The sequence below is a fragment of the Paramormyrops kingsleyae genome, chromosome 10 (assembly GCF_048594095.1).
Source record: "Paramormyrops kingsleyae isolate MSU_618 chromosome 10, PKINGS_0.4, whole genome shotgun sequence".
NCBI classification, from domain to species: domain Eukaryota; kingdom Metazoa; phylum Chordata; class Actinopteri; order Osteoglossiformes; family Mormyridae; genus Paramormyrops; species Paramormyrops kingsleyae.
Window position 1 is genome coordinate 12588768 of NC_132806.1, and position 23441 is coordinate 12612208.

A 23441-nucleotide genomic window follows, 5' to 3' on the forward strand; every position below is an offset into this window, starting at 1 on the left:
CTCCGTTGTTTATCTGAAGGGATGCGCATATAAAGCGCGTTTAACCAGTCGCAAAAAAAGAACAAATACTGTAGACATAGGACACAATCACGTAGATTATGCGGGATCATATACAAAGTGAAAAAAAATCCAAGGAAAGCCGCGTTCATAAATTCTGCTACATTGTTTGAAACAGTAATCCTAGTTCAACCTCTGTGTAAAAAGCTTCTATAAAGTCTATGTAGTCATGTGAGAAGCAATTATTTATCTTTTCATGCGGTAAAAATATGGAAGGCAATTCTCTGGGAGCATAGCTGCCGTTACTTTGAGTGTCTTATTTCCCTACCAGCCTGCAAGGATAATATAGGCTACAGCGATCACCGGGAGGCTCGTTAGTAGGAGAATCGCCCGCGGGCTACATTTTCCAGCTCAATCAAATCTTGGTGGCGCCATGTTTCCCGTACTGATCAATACGATCCAGAGTACATGAACCACATGAATGCATCATCGCCGGATTTGAGCTTTAAACGGGCGAGGAAATGACAAAACAGAGAGCAACTCGGGCCAAAGTAGTTACGCTTATACAGTTAAAACAATATGCGTGTTCCAGTCCAACAATATGCATATTCATGAAACACGTGTGTGTGTGTGTGAGGGGCTATATATATATGGGTGGACTTGGTCTATTTTAACCCTGACATTGTGACTTACATCACAAGGTTAATGCAATACACATTTAAGATACGGTGTTATTTGAGTGTGAAAGTTTAAGTGAGCTTCATGTAAGCTAAGAAGCGAGTATGTTCATAGCTAATGTATTTACAGGCGGCAGGGCGGATATAGGCTGTGGGGCTATTGACAGAAAATCAACCTGTTCGGTGAGGGGAGTCGTTAAGCCTGCGTCCGCCTGAAAGCTCTCCATGAAAGTATGCAGCCGCCGAGTATTTTTATAATCAGAATTACATGTGCCTTTGCCTTTATGTGAAGTGAAAGCACAACATCGCCCCCCCCACCCCAACCCTCCACGGAAAGTTACAAAGGGAGACAATAGTTACGGTGTGAATATCATAAGCCATCCGTTTGCTGCCGAGCCAAGGTGTCTCACGTTGTGTGCACAGCGAGGAGGAATTTCTCGGCCATCTGGAGACTAGGTTAATCCACTATTATCACATATAAACCTCGGGCAATTATCACTAAATCATAAGGAATACTTTGATGCTTAAAATCTTCCCTATGTGCATATACATATAATGAAAAGCCCTGGAGAACGGATTTTAAAATTCAGCCGACAGAGACTGTAAAATATGCATGTTCTCTCTATTAGCAGGAAACTGTATGACGTCGGCAGGCTTGTATTAGCAAAAAGAAGGCCAACGAGTCAATATGAGGACTACGTTGTTCAACTCGTCAAATAAATAAGACATATATCATATAATACGCATAAATATAGGCTACAACAAAACTATGTCCAAAGGAATCTATAAAATCATCAGGTGTGATCGGTCGTGGTAGGCCTAAATTATTAAAACCCGTATCTATTTTACCTGTAAGTGGCCAATTGTGTGGGTTAATGTGTGCTTTTTCAGCATTTACACATTAAACCCGTTTTTTCTGTACTAAGGTATTATTCTTGCACCCTTCTGGACTGTGATTACAGTTAACGCGTGAAGTTGTACCTGTTCACCTGGCACAATTAAAGCATTTGATCTTGTCATGCCTTAACTAATACGAGTTAACAGATGACGCTCTTGATCCCATCAGTTATGCAGAGCAGCGCATAGAGCAGTAATAAGCACCTTACATGCACCGCTGTGATCGCGATAAACCTTAACGACGCGTAAGGTTACGGATGCCCAAGCAGACCACTGTTACCTTAGTGGTCGAAATAGGCGTCTCTGCTCCCCGTAACGAAATTCAGTGTAATTCCTCGGTGTCATGTAACAACTGCATTGTGACTGAAAAAAAAAGAAAAAGAAAAAAAATCTCCTCCGCTCGGACAATAGCGCACAATTACGGGGAATCCTGAACCAGCGGCGGGTTGCGTGTCACGACTTAAAAATGTACTTCACATAAGATCAAATGCACTCGCTTATTTCTTGGGAGAGCATGTTTAAGCCGGCAAGATATTTGCAATGGGAGAAAATCACCTCGCAGTCTTCATTTGTATTCTTATCAGGATCCGTGGGTGAACAGAACAGGGAAATGATGAATGCGCTGAACCTTTTCTGAACGTCTTTATTCTCCTTAGAGCTATCAAGTATAATTAAGCGTGTTTCTCTCACCGTAACAATAGAAATAGCTGTAGTTTAAATATTCACACAATGCCACCCCCTCACCACGACAGACATGATTTCAGTAACAAAAACATCGTTGTCTCCCGTCGCTCGGTCTGCGCTTGCGATCCCCGCTGCCTCCGCTGCGCACCTGTGCCAGTTTGCCACTTGTGGCTGCGGACGGGTTAACGCCATACCAATGATCGCCAACTGTTTCTGTGTCTCTTACACGGAATGCATTTTACAAATTTACTATGCATTTTAGTGACAAGGGAGCTGGCTATCCCTTTGTGGTGAAAATATTCAAACTGCAATAAAATAAAAATAAATAGCAATACAGGAAGAGCCATACATACAGTTAGAATATGCAAGAATATCGCTTGTTTGTCCTTTAACGGCATACTCGTGAAAGAGATCTGGTGAGATGGTATCTCTGTCCAACCTTAATCCGACAACCATACCATGAACAATACCATGATGTTATATTCCATTTATATTCGTTCACGTCGTTGTTGACACCCCTCTCAATACTGGGAACAATATACATCCTGGCGAATAATATACTAAACAAGAAAGAAAGCAAGATAAACCAGTGCAGATGGTACCTTACTTAAAGCCCATGTATTGAAGCAACAAAATATGGATTAAGGTATATGCGTATAGATAGCCTCCATGTTAATCGCAAATTTAGAGTTAAGATTAAAAAAGGCTACATAAGTCCCTCCCCATTTGTAATATTATTTCCTTTGTATGTAAATGCATGCGCTATTAGAAAAATTAAGCCGAAACATTTCGTACTCCATCCGGTCGATAATTCTTATGTCGGATCATAGCGAAGTTCGCGGAGTTTGAATGGTGCAGCTAGCTCCGCCCATCGGCCAATCGGGCCCCCTCTCGTAGCCTCTGATTGGCTAGCGGGGCTGCAGGCCCTCAGACTGAGCGACAGGCGCTGGGCTGCGCGCTCGGCAGTTTGTCCTGGAGATGCGAGCTGAGCGCATACCGGAGTCAGCGACGCTGGACGCTCGGCTTGCTTTTGCGCCTCATTCGGAGGCTAAATATTATTAAAGCGTCTGATTACGCAGCAACCCTGATTCCTATCAGTGCTGCATGGCTTTATTTATAAGGAAAATATTTTTTACTGTTATTTCATTTTTATACAAGCTCCTGGGAAATCGCTTGTTGTAGTTCACTGTTATGTGCTCCAGCTGAAGAAATTATTTAAGCAAGACTTTTTTTTTCCAGTGTCAGAGAAATATTCTACTGCCATACTGGACATACTGGGAAATCGCGGACTGGACTGTTAGCATTAAGAGGTTTGCCTGCAACGGCATCGCTTCTGAGATTCCCTGGCTGACAGCGTTTTCCTCGATCTGGATTCTTTTCTATCTACTGAAGAGGCTTTGCAATTTGAAATAAAAACAGTTCTGAAAAGAAACGGAAAGCTCGCCTAAACGTCAAGGATCTCGTGGAAATTATACTTAAAACACAATTTTTAATTATAAAATACATCTGGACGCACCTGGAATTTTTGTATGCAGAGGAGAATTACCCTGATGCATTTTTAGACGGAGATCTCTTTCGGAATTTTATTTCAATTTCGTGGACCCGTTTTACGGAATGCTCTACTACTTTATTATATATATTTTTTGAGAATATGGGCCATTTGTTAGGCCGTTTCTTTTTTCTTCAAAATGGTCGGTACCCAATACCAATCTTGTCACCCAGTTTGTAACCTATTATCAGCCATATCCAAGTACGTGGGTAAATTCGTTTTCTGACTCTTATAAGAATGCATTCCAATCGGTACTGTAAATGTTATTATTTTTCAATGTAGCATCCTGGAAATTGAGACTAATGTAATAATTGATAAAATGAAGTGATGAAAGGCAGGTCCTCTATCGTACAACGAGTAAATTACATTAAGGAGCGTGTAGTTTATACCAGCAGCTGTACTAATTGGTTTCTGTTGGTTAAATCTGACATTCACTTGACAACTTTTTAATCCAATGAATTCACCGGAGGATTTTGCACTTTGATTATTAAAGGTATTTACACAGGCAGCAGTATATGAGTATCCTACAGAAGGTAGGCTACAATATTTCACTTTAAACAGAAGAAAATCAACAAGTACGATGAGCTCTGCGGAAATGGATTTTATACAAATTCTCCTGATAGCTCTTCTGTTCTGGCCTGGGGCCGATGCTGTCATTAATCTGAAATACTCAGTAGACGAGGAGCAAAGAGCGGGGACAATCATTGCAAATGTTGCGAAGGATGCGAAAGATGCCGGATTTGTGGTTGATCCCCGGCAACCGTCACTGCGAGTCATTTCCAATTCGGAGCCGCATTGGGTGGACATCAGCCCGGCTGGGCTCCTGATCACCAAGCAGAAAATTGACCGGGATGCAGCCTGCCGACAGAACCCGAAGTGTTACATATCTTTGGAGGTTATGTCCAACTCAATGGAAATTTGCGTGATTAAAATCGAAATTAAGGACCTCAATGACAATGCCCCTCGCTTCCCCACAGACCACATAGACATTGAAATTTCTGAGAACGCCTCCCCTGGCACCCGGTTTCCCCTAGAGGGGGCAAACGATCCGGATTCAGGTACTTTTGGCGTGCAGACCTACGAGATCACCCCAAACGATCTGTTCGGACTGGAGATCAAGACTAGGGGAGACGGCTCTAAGATTGCCGAGCTCGTGGTGGAAAAGATGCTGGACAGAGAAACACAGTCTCACTACACTTACGAGATCACTGCGGTAGACGGGGGGGACCCTCCGAAGTACGGCACGGTGCAGCTCAATATTAAAGTCGTTGATTCAAACGACAACAATCCGGTTTTCGACGAGCCCGTCTATACAGTAAACGTGATGGAGAATGCTCCCATCAACACGGTGGTAATTGACCTAAATGCCACCGACCCCGACGAAGGTACGAACGGCGAGGTGGTGTATTCCTTCAACAGCTACGTGGCCGAGAAGACGCGGGACGTGTTCAAAATCGACCCCCGAACTGGCGTGATTACCGTCAGCGGGGTTTTGGACTACGAAGCCATGCATATTTATGAGATCGATGTTCAAGCCAAAGATCTGGGTCCCAACTCGATCCCGGCTCACTGCAAAGTGACAGTGAACGTAATGGACGCGAACGATAACGTGCCGGTAATTAGCCTGCTGTCGGTGCACAGTGAGATAGTGGAGGTGAGTGAGAATGCACCTCTTGGGTATGTCATAGCATTAGTGAGGGTTTCCGACAAAGACTCGGGGGCCAACGGAAAGGTGCAGTGCAGACTGCAAGGTAACGTCCCCTTCAGACTCCAGGAATACGAGAGCTTCTCCACTATACTTGTTGATGGGAGACTGGACAGGGAACAGAGGGACACATACAACCTTACAATCCAAGCCGAGGACAGCGGAATCCCCTCCCTAAAAACCACCAAGTCGTTTGTGGTCAAAGTGACCGATGAAAATGACAACCCCCCTCACTTTACCAAGCCGCATTACCAGGAAATGATCCTGGAGAATAACACTCCCGGTGCTTATTTGCTTTCCGTATCGGCCCGGGATCCCGACCTGGGCTTGAACGGCACCGTCACCTACCAGATCGTGCCATCCCAAGTAAGAGACATGCCCGTGTTCACCTACGTGTCCATAAATCCCAATTCCGGCGACATCTACGCCCTCAGGTCCTTCAATCACGAACACACCAGGACATTTGAGTTCAAAGTTTTGGCCAAAGACGGGGGGAACCCGTCCTTGTCCAGCAACGCCACGGTGAGGATCGTCGTCCTGGACGTCAACGATAACACCCCCGTTATGACCACCCCACCTCTGGTTAACGGTACCGCCGAGGTGTCCATCCCGAGAAACGCCGGGGTGGGTTATTTAGTAACACAGGTGAAGGCGGACGACTATGACGAAGGCGAGAACGGGAGGTTAACCTACTCCATCTCGGAGGGGGACCGGGCCTTCTTTGAAATCGATCAGGTGAACGGCGAGGTCCGGACCACCAGGATGTTCGGGGAGAACGCCAAGGCCACCTACGAGATCACCGTGGTGGCTCACGACCACGGCAAGACCTCGCTGTCCGCCTCGGCTTTCATCGTCATCTACCTCTCGCCGGATCTGAACACGCAGGAATCCATGGGACCGGTGAACCTGTCGCTCATCTTCATCATTGCTCTGGGCTCTATCGCTGCCATCCTGTTTGTCACGATGATATTTGTGGCTGTCAAGTGCAAAAGGGACAACAAGGAAATTCGAACTTACAACTGCAGGTAATACTAAAAAAACATGAATATATTCTATATAATGATCATTTTGTTGCATATTTGGTTTATTTTACACCGTAACAAAATCAGATAATTTAAAAAAACATTTAAGGTGTTGCATGAATACGGAGTATGTGTGTGCGCGCCCGGATGCATGCACTTGCTCGCCCGTGGTGCCGGTGCTACTCGCCTGTGTCAGTAATTGCTTTGAATGCTGTAGGAGTTCAACGCTAAAGCGCTCTGCATATAAGCGACTAGAGCACAGCTGGCGACCCCGTCATTCACAGATACGGGCCATCGTGTCGGGTGGGACCGTTGCAGACCCAGTCTTTGGCACGGAACACAGCGCTCACAAAGCTGTAGTCACTCTCAGCCCCTTAGTAAAGGCTGCGTGGGACATTTCAGGGGTAATATACAGTAGGTGTAGCTGAGATTCATTCATTCATTCATTCATTATAGGGAGAAAATATTAACGAAACATTAATACACACAGGCCTACATGCTAATAATTTGACGTATTTTTGTCTTGCATTCATATAACCACAACAGTAACAAGGAATAAAACATTTTTTCCTACTTTGGTATAAATTTGCTAAGAATTACGTTAAAATACTCAATTTCACGTATGGTTTTTGAGGGTGTGCAAGCATTTCAGAAAGGTTTTTATTATTGAAACTCACCGTGTTTATAAACCTGTTCCCTTAATGGACCTTTTAATATTTAGCTGTACTGCCACAAATTAATCCCCGCCATAATCCCTACGTACAAGCAAATACAAGGCACCTCTGAGTGCTCTTCGCGTAAAATAGTGTGGTATTCCAATTTATCTCTTGCTAATCAATAGTTGTCCTTGCTATTGGGATTTTGAAAAATTGTTTTCCCCTGCATGCCAAAAATGTATAATAATATAATAAAAATAACAACAATAATAATAATAATAATAATAAAAGCAATAATAATAATTTAAAAGAAAAGTTACAGAAACTCATGCCACTTCAATACAGGCCTCGTATATTTTAGCTATAAAATGTAAATGAAGGTGAATTGTAGCCCTGTTTTTAGATCAGTCTCAGATTATTCTGAAATTAGAATTTCATTTACAAATGTAATAGCAATAAGTCATAAGCATCATTTTATTTACCAGCACTACATTCACAGTTCTCAACTGCTTTATAAATATATATATATATATATATATATATATATATATATATATATATATATATATATATATATAAATTCATTCATATTAGTCTTTCTGGTAAATAAAGAAATAAAGGCATTAGTTTTGACTGAAAGATTTTATATATACGTGTGTGTGTGTGACCCAAGTCCTGATTCAAATTGCATCCATTAAAACAAATCATATAAATTTGCATGATGCTTCTATACATACATATGTATATATATATATTAATATAAATATTAATATATATATATATATATATATATATATATATAAAAACACATGAACGAATAATTGCCATGAAACGCACTTTTGAAATTATGAAATTATCTGTAGCATTTACTTGCAGGTTTGTCCCCCCGAGCTACATGGAGACTCGACATTTCCATATAAATTACATTTGTGAGTTAGAACTCAGGAGTATTTCCATATTTCACACCGTACATAACTTTTGTTGACATCCGCAGACGTGACGGAATTATTGAGCACTTAAAACAGTCCCGCGTGTGTATTGCTCTACAGGAGAGCCACGAATCCGATCACTGATCAAACGTGACCGGCTACACATCGATTAAGCACAGTGAAGGCTTTGCTTGTGGTTACCGAGGGGCCAGAGATGGTGTTTGTTTCCTAAGTCACTAATTAATATGTATGAAATACTCCGGGCGCTCTGCTATAGTTGAGGAAACAGCAGGCATGTATAATATTAATTTTATTTCTGCTTGCGGAGGATGCCACATTTACACACCAACTAGGCCTCCATGTCTACTTGGAGATGGGTTAGCATACTGACTACAGTCACCTGAGGAAGCTGGACGTGTAAATGTACTGAGAGGGGGCAGACCCTCATACACGGGCAGGTACCCGGAAGTACCCGGCCCAGATGGAGCTTTAGGCACGCTCCGTGGTTCCCGTGTGACGGCCTTTGGGTCCAGAACAGCCATCCTGGTGTGAAAATAGCCGTGAATGCGCCAGCTCCCAGTGCGGGGGCTCCTGATGATAAGGAAAGGGCCCTCCGTTCGGCGGGACTGCCTCTCGTTTTGGAGATGGGGTTCCGGCACATTCGTGCAGATCAGACGACGGGAAGCTTGCCGCAGCCCTCTCCGAGGCAGCAAACACATACCAAAGCGTAATGTGCCTCTTAATTATCCTAATTAAGGGAACGGCTGCGTTATGGAATCCCAATCATCATGCCAAGAAATAAATAGTGGATGCCGCAAAGCTTTAGTAGGGGGGAAAAAAGCAGAGAAACATGATGGCGAGTCACATGCAGATAAAGAAAGGAAATGGGGGCTATAACACTCCCCACACCTTTTTCAAACAAAATGCCGTTTTTTGTTCCAATCTGAAAAGCTTCGCCCGCTGAGAGCTTTAATCTACATTGATGCACAGAGCTTTCAGGTAGCAACCCCCTGAAAAGACTCCTCTTTATTATTTGCAAATTAGTGTTCACTGGCTGTTGGCTGTCAGGACGGCGCTCCCGCATTCAGACACCAAAGCAGCGAGAACAAGGACAGCACGATGCACTTTCTCTCCCGTTACGGAGGCAGGCCGAGTCGCTCACCCGCTCGTTCTCTTTCTAAATCGAGGGAAGCAAACTGTTTTGAGATGCCCTCAGAATGATAAGGTTCAGCTGTTATCCCCCCACCCCCCACCCCATGGAAGAGAGGAGAACGAGGGAGACGCAGGCAGCATCTCGATGAAAAATGGAATGTGGAGCACAAGGCGTAGAACCTCCTGGGTTTAGGGGTGTTATTTATGCACTAGTTTTTTTTTTTTTGTTTTTTTTTTCTTCCTTGGATGCATGTATTAGCACAAAGAGTGGGGGGGGGAAACCCTGTCCAAAAAAACAAACAGGCTGCAAAGGGGTGTTGTGTAAGGCTATGCAAATAGGTGATTGCTTCAAGAACTGTGGAGCCTGGGCCCGGGTCCGATGGGAACAGGATGTGCTCACTGAAGTCCTGCACAAAATTTAACACGGAGCGGTACGTCCGCCAGCATTGCCATTCTACCATTAAAAAAGCGATACATTTCGCAGTGCTGCGAGCCGGAGCACGTGGCCTTAGGCCGGTTTGGGGGGGGGGGGGTTGAATTTTGAAGGCCCTCGCGGTCCCCGGTGCTGTGCTCAAAATGTCGTCGCATCTTGTGTAAATGGTGTGTAGTGTGGCGTCTGTGGCTTGGCATGCTCGCATCCCGGCTGCTCGCTCGATGCACGCAAATCGCGCGGCATGGATCTGCGACTGTGTCATGGCGGACGGGTGGCAGTCATGTGACCGCGGCTCCCCCGGAGCGCCCGGCGGGAAAGGCAGAGCACTGCTTTATTGAGTCTGTTCAGTTTCTTCTACCTGCACAGGGTGGCAGAGTACTCTTACGGCAGCCAGAAGAAGTCCGGCAAGAAGAAGAAGCTCAGCAAGAACGACATCAGACTCGTCCCCCGCGATGTGGAGGAGACCGACAAGATGAACGTGGTGAGTTGCTCTTCTCTCACCTCCTCGCTCAACTACTTCGACTACCATCAGCAGACCTTGCCGCTGGGCTGCAGGCGCTCGGAGAGCACCTTCCTCAACGTGGAGAGCCAGAACTCACGCAATGCCGCCCCCAACCATGGCTATCATCATACCTTCACTGGGCAAGGCCCGCAGCAGCCTGACCTCATCATCAACGGCATGCCGCTGCCAGAGGTGAGACCCGCTCTGTGCTACAGCCTGTGCTGCTGCTGCCTCGAGGGAGGGGAGCCAGGGGTGGGCAGACACAGGGAAGAGGGTGCCGCAGTGAGGGACGGGGATCAGGAGCACAGTTCTGAGGCATGCCACGTGATCTCCCAGATGTTTGTGCGACATATGTACAACACTCTGTGTACGTTGGGAAACATGTCATATGTGTATGTCTGTATGTATGTATGTATGTATGTATGTACATGCATACCAAAATGCTTCACCCAGTGCATGTTGGAATTAAAAACTGCACCAGTCAGGCACAGATGTTGTGCAGATCTGTGATGCTGGTCGTGGAGAAGGTTTGTTTAGTTACTTTATGCTTTTGTAATCTTTGTGGCTGGGGAGGCAGTGGTTGTGTCTGGAGTGATACCGCAGTGATACCATGTTTGTGAACTGGAGGTAGAAGATCCTTTTGTTATGATTTATTATTGTAATGAAATGACAAGCGCAAGGCTGATTTTGGATGGCTGACAGAATGGATTGTTGGGATTTTTTTCTGTTTTTCGTTGAGCAACCAGGAGAATAGGATTGTGTATGCTAACCAAGTGTGCTGGACTAACCAATCAGGTGAACCCTGGGGGGTTTTGGAAGCAGATATTAGGAACAAATACTCAAGCAGCAAACAAGTAACTGTTGTAGAAGGCCAAGAAGGATGGTATACTTACAGTACAGCTTCACTGTCTTTCTTCAGATGCAATGTTGTGTCCTTACAGTACAGCATTACTGTGTTTCTTCTATTCTGTGTTATGTCTTTACAGTATAGCACTGTTGTGTTTCTTTAGATGCTGTGATGCGTTCACACAGTGCAACAATACTGTGTTTCTTCAGATGCAGTGTTGTGTCCTTACTGTACAGCATGGCTGTCTTTCTTCAGATGCAGTGTTGTGTCCTTACAGTGTAGCATGATTGTCTTTCTTCAGATGTGGTGCTGTGTCCTTTAAATGCAGCATTGCTGTGTTTCTTCAGATGCAATGATGTGTCCTTGCAGTGCAGCATTGCTGCTTTTCTTCAGATGCAGTGTTATATCCTTACAGTGTCACGTCCTTATATTATGTGTTGTGCTGTTCTTCTTTGGGTATGGTGTTGTGTCCTTACAGTGCACCATCGCTGCTCTTCTTCAGATGTGATATTGTGTCGTCCTTATAGTGGAGCACCACTGTGTTTCTTCAGATGCAGTGTTGTGTCCTTACAGTTCAGCATTGCTGTTCTTCTTCAGATGCAGTGTTGTGTTTTTGCAGTGAAGCATCGCTGTTCTTCTTCAGATGCAGTGTTGTGTCCTTTCTGTGCAACATCGCTGCTCTTCTTCAGATGTGGTGTATTGTCCTTACAGTTTGGCATCGTTGTGTTTCTTCAAATACCGTGTTGTGTCTTTACAGTGGAGCATCGCTACACTTCTTAGGATGTAGATAAGATGGCAGCACAGAAAAGCCTTCATTGCAGGGGCTATCAAAGCAGACAGGCTGTACGCCAACACTGCTGATCTTTAGTGTATAGATTTTTGGCTCTATGAACTGGTCTATTGGATTGCTTGGACATCCTCTTGTCCGACATACTTCGTTTAGTCTGGTCAGGTCCACTTACCGCCATTTTCAGCACTGAAGAGCAGTGAAAACTACACATGATTGATCAAAGGGACTCATATCATAGGAGAGAACGCTGAGGAATATTTTTTCATTTAAAAGAAGAAAATTAGAGGCTCAAAAAATGCACCGGTGCATAGATTAGCCGATCGAACGTGTAGTCTGATGGACCGCAGGGATCAATGAGAAGCTCTTGAAGCTGGGTGGGGGAGGCAGTGTCTATGGTCGGTGGTCCATCTAGCTGGTCAGTATGGAGGCGCTTTTTTATGTGCAGGTAATAAGCAGGTCATGCTCCTACTGTCACACGAGCAGAAGGATAAGCGGTGGGCAGGAGGGCACAAAGGAATTACGCGGCAGTCTGCGAAAAGTAACCTAGTCCCGTCTCCGATCCCGACAGCTTAAGCATCCAATAAAAGGACTTTTGTGGCTGGATTAGAAGGCCTTTATTTGTCACGGGGAATGAAAATGGAGGGGTTGGGGGGGGACAAAACGAATAAGGTAGCAGATTGATTCTGATGATCTCATATGCAAAGCTGAGGCACCTCTCTGACGGACGAGCGAGGGCTGCGTGTGTTTGCGTATCATAATGGCAGGTGTCCGAAAGGCAGCTCGCTCCGACACCTTCTCATCTCTAATCCTCGCCTTCATAAAGGCAGGGGCTGCTTAGCATGCAAACGCCATCGTGGCCCACAGACCACATGACGTTGACAAACATCCCTTTGACCGAGGCCTCCGTGCGCTGGCCGCGGGCAGACAGGGACGGGCTGCTGGCGGGCACCAGGGGTGGGGGCAGGCAGTGCCGCGTGTGTGGGGAAAATGGCGGCATTTGCACCCCTGTTTACGCGGGGGGGCGGCGTATTGCAGCTGTGAAATGACGGCAGAAAGCTCTGCTGTGCCGAGCAGGCTCGGACTTGAGAGGAGCTCGCCTGATTCTTCTCTGCTTCGACGCCTGGCCAACACTGGCGCTCACTCCATTTTGTGGTTAGCGTGGCACCCCGTCCTTAAAATATCTTCCTTAGCTCTCAGGGTACCTTTGTGATTTCAGGATGAGGGCTAAAGGTGCACCACAGCATGGTTTAATTTAATGTCTGATGTTCCATTATTATGCTCAAAGGTACTCAGTCAAGGTCAAGGACTCCTTCACATTACAAAAATAATAAAAAATAATACAAAAAAATTGGGCCCCACATTTATACTGAGAAAAAAACAGTTATTTTGTTTGCTGTTGGATGGGGGATGAGGGACAGAGTTGTGAGTTCATTTCTGTCAAGTTTGAGTTAAGTCTGTGTAGGATTTGACCTTGGAAGAGGAAAAGGCTGTATGGAGAGGGATAAGGACTCTGTGTCAGTGGTGCTGATGGACCCGGGGGCCTTGGGCTTCCTGGGTCAGACTTAAAGCAGGCGCAGTGGCCTGGCACCCGCCCGGCGGCCTACATGCTGGATCATGGGGTAGACTGCTTTCGGGAGCTGGCTAACAATGATGCACTCCGAGGCTCGCGCCCAAGGACCGCGAAGCGCTTTGAAGTGCTCTCTGGGGAAGTTACAGAACTCTCGGGGGAATCGCCTACCTGGTAAAGTAATTGTTCCCTGGATGGATCAAAAGGAGGGTGTGGGGTAGATGTGGTGTTCGAATAGAGGAGAGAATTTGCAGTACAGAAAAAGTCTGTGTTTGGTCTGGCCTAATTATCTCTCTGTTAAGTTATCATTTTAGGAAGTTAAACAATTATATTACGCCTTAGGCTTTGCGTTTATGAATCGGCAAAATGCAGTGCGGTCGACTACACCTGTGGAATAACAAATTAATGCAGGGAGGCAAAAATGTTTTCTGGATATAGGTTTTCCCATATGTACCTTTACTTTTTAAAAATTTATTTTTTCTTGGATTTTGCTTGATGGAAAACTGAGAGAAAGGTTCTCTTTGGTGGTTCTCCAGCTTGGCTTTTTGCTCACTCTGCTAATTTGTCAGGTTCCGTTCAATGCTAATTGAAGCGCCACTCTTCCAGATGCTTCCGAGCCGTCACCTGAAGGAAGGCAGCAAGGAACCCCATCCTGAACATATGGGGCTTAGATACGGTTTAATCTACACGTTTTGGTGTGACGTGAGAGGCAGGTTAGGATAGAACTGACAGCTGAGAGAGAGAGAGTGAGACAGAGATAGGCTTCCGGAAAACTCAAACTGCAAATAAAGCACTGCGAGCTAATGAGCATAAGTATGCAACAAATCATAGCAGACACCTTTACAGTCGTAATATGCGCTACGTATCAGCACACCTAAAAACAATTAGCACCTCTTGTTCAGCTGTGAGGTATATGATGTGACATCGTGATGGGTCGTCCTGCTCTCGAAAAGTGTCTCTGTCTGCTCTCAGGTGCCATGTTTTTAAATCCCGTGCGTGGCCTTTAATGACCCCCCCTCTGGGGCTTTTCTGAGTCGCTCCTCTCCTTTTGTCATGTGTGTTGTGAAAAGGGGGCATTATCCGCTGAGCCAATGGCTGATTGACAACACACAAAGGTGCAAATAGTGGGGGTGTGACCTTGGCCTCCCTCTCCGTGAGAAACTATGATCAAGTCCTGCCCACCAACCGGTCAAAATTTGGACACACCCACCTAGAGAAAGATTTGAACTATTCTCTACATTTTACAATAAAGACATCACAACTATAAAATTACATGGAATCAAGCACTGACCAAAAAAGTATTAAACAAAAACAAAACATAATTTGTTGGGGGAGGGGGGGCAGCTGAGGCTGGGATTGGTTGCTGGTTCAAATCCCATGGTTGGTAGAATTATGCAACCATTGGGCCCTTGAGCAAAGACATTAACCCCAATAGCTCCAGGGACTGGCTCACCCTACTGTCTCCTGTATGCCAGTTTCATGTGGTGGCCTCCTGGGATGCTTTTCCAGCTGTTCAGGAGGGGGTCCCACTGGGTGCATTTCTTTCACTTTCTGGTCAAAATACTCCACAAACATTTCTACATTGTTTAGGTCATGTGATGCAACACTATCAGTCTTCTTTGGTGTGTCCAAACTTTTGACTGGCACTGTGTGTGTGTGTGTGTGTGTGTGTGTGTGTGTGTGTGTGTGTGTGTGTGTGTGTGTGTGTGTATATATACACACACACACACACATAGTACAAAGGCTTATTAAGCATGCAGTTTCTGGTGAGACTGTACCATGTACAGCTTCACTGAGAGATACATCTCAAGGAGAAAAAAGCAGGAACCAAAAGACGACGCAGAAAAAAATTGTCACCCAACCATGACTGCTTGAATTTGAAGTCACTTTTTCCTTTTTTAATCTCTTATGGTGGACAGACCAGTCTGCAGCACCGTCTGATGTACGTGTGCGAAAGAAATTTCGTGCACCACAAAACAGGTCTTCAGAAAGCTTGAAAAATACTAAACAAAAAGAACAAATGTAATGGGTGACTGGATGCAAGAAACCATGCAACCTTTTATCAAGTTTGGCCCACCCATCCATCTATTTCCTCCCCATTTTTCTGGGTTGGGGTTGTGGGGAGGCCTGGAGCCAGGAAACATAGGCTACAAGGCTGGGGTACAACCTGAAGGAACCCCCCCCTCAAATAAAGGAGGTGGGATTCAAACCCCGACCCTGAAGGTGCAGGGCAACAAGTGCTGCCCCCTGAGTCAGCGCGCCCAGAGGAATGTTAATTATTGTTTGAGTAACGCTGTGTCATTATTTACCAGAATACCACAGTGCAAGAGGGCTTACACCTGTTAATCAGAGTCATCTTTCAAATTTTGTGAGATGAAGTTTGGCCGGAGTGTCAGAGACGCAGTGACTAACAAGGCCTGACATCAGCCCGGCGATGTGGTCCCATAACGAGACGTGACGTCCGGACACTTAGAATAACGATGCTACGTAACAAGCAGCCTCATATTTAATATCACTCAAATACCAAAGACACTGAATTCATATTATATTACACAGATATGCTGTGCATAATATATTTTGTTTAATTTGCATTTCTGAACTGCGACGAATTGCTGGCAAGCCATAAATCATCTGTTATTAAAGTCACATGTCAAAAGTATTTTTATTAGTTTCAAACACAACCACAAAGAGAGAATGGCTTAAATTTATTTTCATTTTCAAGCGCATTAAGTTATATGCAAACACTGTCCTAGGAACTGGTGACATATAGTTTTTTATTTTTTTATTTTTTATAAAGAACATTCTCAGTTTCCTGGGAATACACACCATGAAGTCATATTCTCAGCTCAGCTGAGACCTCAGCTCAGGAATCGTAAATTAAACCTGAAAGGAAACACTGTTATTATGAAGAGGTATAGGGGAGCAAAGGTGCATGGTGTTGCTTTATTAATTTATTTTACTGTAGTGACTAGGTTCTGGGCCGCTGTTCTACTTTGCTGCTCTGTGTTTATGAGCCTAAGAGCGGAGGTCATGTGGTGGCAGGCAATACCGCGGTATTATAGACAAAGCTGAAGCCTTACCGAATTCCCAGCATGCACTTGATGAATTATTTATTGACTGCCGTCAATATTTTCTCAAGGTTATAGAAAAAAATGTTCACGTGCTGTGTGGACCATTCAAAGCACATCCCAGTAACTGTGATAAGCTTCAGGCTTCAGCCTTGTAAAAAATAAATAATAAAAAAGTTGAGTAATGTCAGAAATGGGATATGGAGCCTGAAGTAAAACTGCTCACTTTTCTATGCCAAAGATTTGCTTAACAAAAGACCATAAGCATAAAGTACACACACACGCACACACACACACTGAAAGAGAACATGGAGAGGGTTGCTGTATGCCAAGAATCGAAAGCACCCTTTAGGTAGATCATGTTCGTTGCACGGTAATGATTTTAGCTCCTCAAAATATAATGAATTCAATGCATGGTGAAACTTATTACACTATAGCAGTAACTAACAGTAATTTATATAAGATAAGCAGGATATCTACAGTACATGTTAGGGTCTGTAGCATGATTTAAGGTTTCTCGGTGTATTTTTGTGTGTTTTGGATGGCTGAGTCTAACGTGACCACATGTATGACTGCACTTAACAGTACGGCATCACATGAAAACAGAACCGAAAAAACAAGATGATTTTATTCTCAGTTCAATACCCTGTGTGTTTGTTTGACACATATAGCACAGAACCACTGTGCACCGGCATTCCACTGAGTTAAATGTTAACATTCCGCTGGAGCGTGACAATGAGGTAGTGCTCACGCCGCTCTTCATATGGACCTTTAACACAATTCAGCCTTTTAGGGGTAATAAGCAAGTTATGCTGAGGTTCACTTAGCAAAAAACTGTAGTAATATGGCTTGAGCCAAGGAAACAATGGAATATTTCTGCTGTCGTAAGAGAATCCAAAACCCAACAGCTAAAACTACATACAGAGATTATCTGGGTACATAGTGCACAAGAGGATTTTAACACAGTTCGATTGATTTCTAAAGGGGAAGTTGCTTTATAAATACTGTTACTTCCCTAAGTATGAGAAATAGATGGAGCTATTATCAAGATTTTTTGAAGTAAGACACCAACCTTCTGTTGCACATAATATAATAATTCTTACAGCATATCTCAGACGTGTCGGGTTCTGTGACAGCCAGGTTTGCTACAAGACAGTAATGAATACAGGCACCATGCTAAGGTTTGGGTATCGAACTCAGTATGTTTCAGGGTACCGACTGAATTACGCCAGTGCTACCAAGTACCGATTCACATTAAATCAATTGGTGCCAAAGTTTAAAAGAGTAAAGTATCCATTAAAAAGGTAAATTAAAAAATGTTGAAATTCAGAAGTTTGGACTTATTTTTTACATTTGAAATGATATATTTTGTTATTACAGAAAGAGTAAAGTAGCTATAAAATGACCGGTTGGTACTGGTACCAAATTCCAGGTGCCGGTACCGGTATCGGTTCAAATGTGAACGGTACCCTTCCCTAACGTCACTCCTTACAAACAGGCTCTGAAGGAAAGTCAAGCCATGCTCGTGTCTCAGAGTGTAAAACAGGGAGAAATGCCAGAGAAAATAACTTCATTAAAGGCTTCTTTTTGTCTCATTAGCCAGATTGTGCTGCCAGGCCAAATGCCCACATTTAAATTAACAGGATATAAAAGGTCAGCCTTGATTTTTTTTTTTCCTTCACTATTCTAGTTGCCATTGCCACAGGGCTTAACTAAAGGCCAGTGTCCGAATTATCGATACTGAGAAAAGTGTAAAACCCGTATATGGGAATTTTTGCATGTCCATCTGCCATGGCGACATCAGCTGTGTCACAGGGACTCTCTGAAGGTGGAGACCGTGTTCAACTGTTACCCAGTTAGGACTAGCAGTAGAGCTGAAGACAGTGCAGGCTGTCTGAGGAAATTACAAATGAAGCACTGGAAAAACAAAGTCTTGTCATTCCTTGGAAGTGATGTGTTATCGTTTCAGCAGATTCAATGATAAAGACATTTTTCTTAATTTCAGAGTGGAAAATGTATTAATTAACATGGACACAGGAAGGTGCATTAGTGGACATAAAGCTTACATGTTGGCATTGCATTTGTAATCTCAGTTAATAAGTAACCAGACTTAACGACTTGGCTCCACTGATGAAGCCTCGTGTGACTGCTGTGCTTTAGCGTACAGGAAGTGAAAGACGCGCGAGCAAATGAATCAGGTGGAGCTTGGGAAAACTTGCCAGATACAACCTAAATGGCGCGATGCAAGACAAAAGGCGGTTTTCTGAATGCGGCAAACGGACGTGAGCAGAATGACCTTTTAAACTGTCCTTTTTTTTCCGGAGACAAAGAGAAAGGAGGAAGATGTTTCTAGCATTTTCTGAGTTCATTAAATGTCAGCGTCTGCATGCATTACTGCTAGTGGTGGGGAGGGGGGGGGGTGGGATGGTTGTCGTAGTTAGATAAGCATGTCTTGCCATTGCTGTTTTATTTTAATAGAAATGGAGAAAGTATGACAGAACACTTGAACCATTCCTGTGGTTCATGATGCGTTTAGAAAATGGTCACCGCTACCACTGAAGTGCATGATGTTCAGCTTGACTGGATGCGGCTAGTTAACGGTTAGCAGGTGGCTGCTTTTATTGACGTGGTCCGACTGAGCTGCTCGCTGGCTCCATCCCACTCCGCACCCACCACTACCTGGAACCTGGAAAAGGTGGAAAGGACCCGAGCGTTTGAAGCGAAGCCTCACGCTAAAGCGACAAGGACACACGTGGCAGAGGGAGAGACGAGATCCGCTGTGGGCGTGCGTGAGGAGCAGCAGAGAGTGTAACGACACGCAAACAAGCAGGAGCGAAATTAGGAGGCAAAAACGCTGATGTTAGTCACGGCAACAGCGCAGGGAGGGGCGAGAGCTCTCTGTCCCTGTTCACCATTTAATCCTGTTTTACATTTTGATTGCTGCTGCATCCCAAAGACAGTTTCAGGTGAAGCCTGCATTTCCCCATATTTGTTTTTTTTCTAGTGTGTGTGTGTGGGGGGGGGGTCTAGTTTTTATGCCTGTTTTCAAGTGAAGTGACCCAGATAGATTTGAGTTGGTGTGACAAAATGAAGTGTGAAGTTGCGTCAGTGTCCGGCGGCATAAGACGGGAATAGCTACTTGCTGTCAGTATGTTACATGTGGCCTCCGGGCCGGGAAACCCCGACAGCGAGGGCCGGGTGCGGGGCACAATGCACCACTCTGGCTCACATCCAGCGCTTGACATCGCACAGCAAAAGCGACTGACTGAGTAGATTAGGCCTCAGCGGTTGGATCTGCTCAGCGAAACGGCTTCACGGGGGTCCCCGAGCCCCGGGGGGAGGGGGGTTCAATCCAGGCTTGGGGCCGAGGGAAGCCTGTACAGATTGTAACTTGTTTCTCCCCCTTTAATGATGGGGATTTAATGCGTCCTCGGGGACCTGGGCTGAAGGGGAGTGCGGCTGTGGCGGTGGGTGTGGGGGGGGAGAAGGAGGGGCCAGGTCACCATGGAGGCTTCTGGCGCCCAAGCTCCTTAGATGTGCTGAGGGATCGTTACCCAGAATGCAGCTGACAGAGCCATTAATAGCAAGCGGACACACATGCGTACAAACACACAGACATACAGCAGGCATACACCACACACACACACTGATACGCACCACACACACACTGATACGCACCACACACATGCATGCACAGACAGATACGTACATACAGATATACGGTATACACTATACGCACACTCACAGATATACACCACACACACATACATACACATTTGGTCCCCACAATGTAATATAAACATAATCCACACACATAGACACATGCACACACACTAGTCATATGCATATGTTTACTGAGACACAGAGCTGCACAATCCATGTATTCATATCCCCATATTCATATCTTCATTCAATTCAATGGTCATATGCATGCATACAGAGGTATACACCACCCACAGATACATACCATACACCCAGATATGCACCACACACACAGATATACACCACCCACAGATATACACCATACACACATATATACACCATATACAGAGATATACTGTACACCACCCAAAGATATACACCATACACAGAGATATACACCACACACATGCATGCATACAGAGATATACACCATGGACACAGATATACACCACACACACACACACACACACACACACACACACACCAGCATAAACCATACACACACACACACACAAATATACACCACACGCACACATACACGTATGCGCATGCACGCGCACACACAAAGAGGTATAAAGCACACGCACATACACAAAGAGCTGTACACCACACGCAAACTCTCATTTGAGCACTCAGCCACATGCATTAGTACGTCGCTATGGCACAGTCAGCTTGCCGCAGCCCAGGCCTGCAGTAATAATCACAGTCGCACTGCTATTTCTCCTGCCTTCGACGTCGGCATCTGGACTTTCCGCCGGGGCTCGTGGCACGATGCACGTGCAACGTAAACTGCTCTCTCCACAGGAGCTCAGTGATAGTTATCACCCTACACTCGTTTTATGTGTGTTTGTTTGTTTGTGTGCTTTTCTAATAAATGCGTCTTCAAACAGGCGCCTCTTTGGTAGGCATCGGTGTTCAGATCGGTGTAATATGTCTCCGTCCTTCCCGGCTTGCTCTCCGTAACAGCCGCGATATTGCTGAAGCTGGATTCAGATTCTCCGGTTGGCAGCACTTGCCCCTCTCAGCCCCCAGTGCACATGCACACACGCGTGTACATTCATCCGCACGCATTCACCATGTGCTAAACATAGGTCCTGGTCGAGGTTGCCATGGGCAGCCAAACGGTGGCTAGATGGCTAGGAGGTCAGATGGTCCGGATGGCCAGTATCGGGGGGGGGGACTGCAGGCAGAGACAGACACGGCAGTCTAATTATAGCCTTGTGGCGCCTTGACGTGGCAGAGCGGCGCCAGGCTCCGGCTCGCATGAGCAGCTACAAAAAGCTGACTTTCGGTTTAATTTGGAGGACTAGCGGTAATCCAGACTAAGGCTTTCAAAGCTGCAGCTTCCTTCCCGTCGGATTACGGAAAACGTCTTTAAAAGGATCGGGATGCTTAGCAGCAGCCCCCTCCCCTTGCACCCCCCATCCCCATGCGTCTTTTTCCCAATGAAAATGGTGGAAGACAAGTTATGGCAATCAAAAGTGCCAGAGTATCCGTCTCCATTTTACAGTAACGACTTACCCCGCTATCAGGAGCAGGAATTAATATTGATCGTAAAGGAAGAGATATCGTATTATAAAGAGGAGACCCTCGAGTTCGGCGGACGCCGCGTGTGGACATGGAAGCCAAAGAGAGGCAGAGATAAACATGACTGTCAGAGCCAGTACCATGGTCAAAAGCGAGGGGTCAGCCTTTCGCTTTCACGGTGCTTAATTAGCTGAAAGTACACACCAAGCACAGACAGATTTTCACATTTAAATCCATCAAAAAAAAAAAAGAACCGATTAAAACCTGCTCTTACATCAGAACAGTTACTTCAATCCTTTGTAATTCAGTTTGCATTAAAAGCCTACACTGAAACGTGCTGGAGATAAACAGCTCCACTTTATATGAAATGTATTTGTTGTGCTACAGTAAATAAGATCATTTTCTGAATTGCTCTGAAAAATTTCTATCCCTCCAGTGTAATTCACTGCCACTCATCCATAGGATGACTTCCCCTATATTCCTGATGTGTCGGCATTATAGAATCAGCACACAAGAAGTTCATTATTTTTGGGGGGATCAGGAGGAGAGGAGCCCTCCATCCAATTTAAGCTGTTTGTCTCAGTCACTGCTAATGAAGTGTTGTTTTTTTCGGCTGACTGGCTGTCAGAGGTGCACAGGGAATGGGTTACCATCTCACACTTTCAGTGTGAAGCTTCGGTACAGAACAGCACGAGAGTGGGAGCCAGTCACTCATCTCATGAGGGTGGGGGGGAGAGAGCCCCCCCCCAAACGACTAACGAAGACGCTAAACCTCCCGTGAGCTGGAGGGCGGCACAAAGGGAGCCTTCAAAAATAGGGGCACTGTGGGGTTACTTGTTTACACAACGGCGGCCATTTAATCATGGAAGGCCCCTGTGCGAGAGCACCAGGGAGTCCTATTGCCCAGAACAGGACCTGTAGTGCTCGGGGGGGGACACACTGGGAGATCAGCACATCCGAAAGGAGAAGGGAAAATAAAACACAATATGAGCTCCTCACAACCGAGAGTCTTTAATACCTCTTAAAATGCTCAAGCCAGTAACCGAAATGAAAATCACACAGCCAGGCCCATGCTGCTAGAAAGTCAGCATCAATAACAGATGAAAAGCAGCTTTGTAAATGACTGTTTGTTGCATTCCTCCACCATTTCATGTATCTTTCTCATTAGAGAATAATAAGGGACAGTTGCGTGAGGGCATCAACTATGTCGATGCCCCCCCCCCTCCTCCCCACTTGGCATGCAGCCTGCTTCCTCACTAAATTGTTTAACATGACCTTTGGCACGGCACTGCTAATTATTACCATCACGGAGACCCTGTTAACTAGACCTGTAATTACACGGGATTTATTTGAAGGGACAGTTAACGGTTACACTATTTTTGGCAGGTAAGTCGGAGCTTGTGGATGGAAGCTTGCGAGAGGGGTGGGGTCCGGCAGGCCCCTGCAAGCTTGAGGAATTTCGGCTGTGAGTGAGTAAGGGAGCGTGTCCCAATCTGCACACTAGTCAACCAGCGACATCCACATCTATTGGGTCACTCCTTTGCCTGCCTGCAATGCATTCTGGGAGACAGCATGGGAGTCTTGGCCAACAACTCCCATGCTGAGCGGGTGATCTGTGGAAGAATGACTTCAGGAGAAACATGCTTGTGATCTTCAGCAGTTTTTCAGGATAAACAATCACGTACATTTAAAAAAAATTTTAACCTTGAATACAAGGTTTTAAAAGTAGACACAAAG

General features: G+C 45.2%; 1 protein-coding gene across 4 annotated transcripts in view; it reads left to right on the forward strand.

The window, feature by feature from the left end:
* The first annotated feature begins 3202 nt into the window (after positions 1 to 3202).
* pcdh19 (protocadherin 19) overlaps positions 3203 to 23441 on the forward strand; it is a 48440-nt gene continuing 28201 nt past the window's right edge. Inside the window, exons 1-2 of one of the 4 annotated variants that reach the window (XM_023794892.2) lie at positions 3203 to 6534; positions 10050 to 10395. In XM_023794892.2, coding sequence (XP_023650660.1) covers positions 4385 to 6534; positions 10050 to 10395 — 2496 coding nt within the window. In that variant the 5' untranslated portion in view covers positions 3203 to 4384. The remainder of the gene's footprint in view (positions 6535 to 10049; positions 10396 to 23441) is intronic. The other 3 variants (XM_023794894.2, XM_023794893.2, XM_023794895.2) reach the window with 3 other exon arrangements.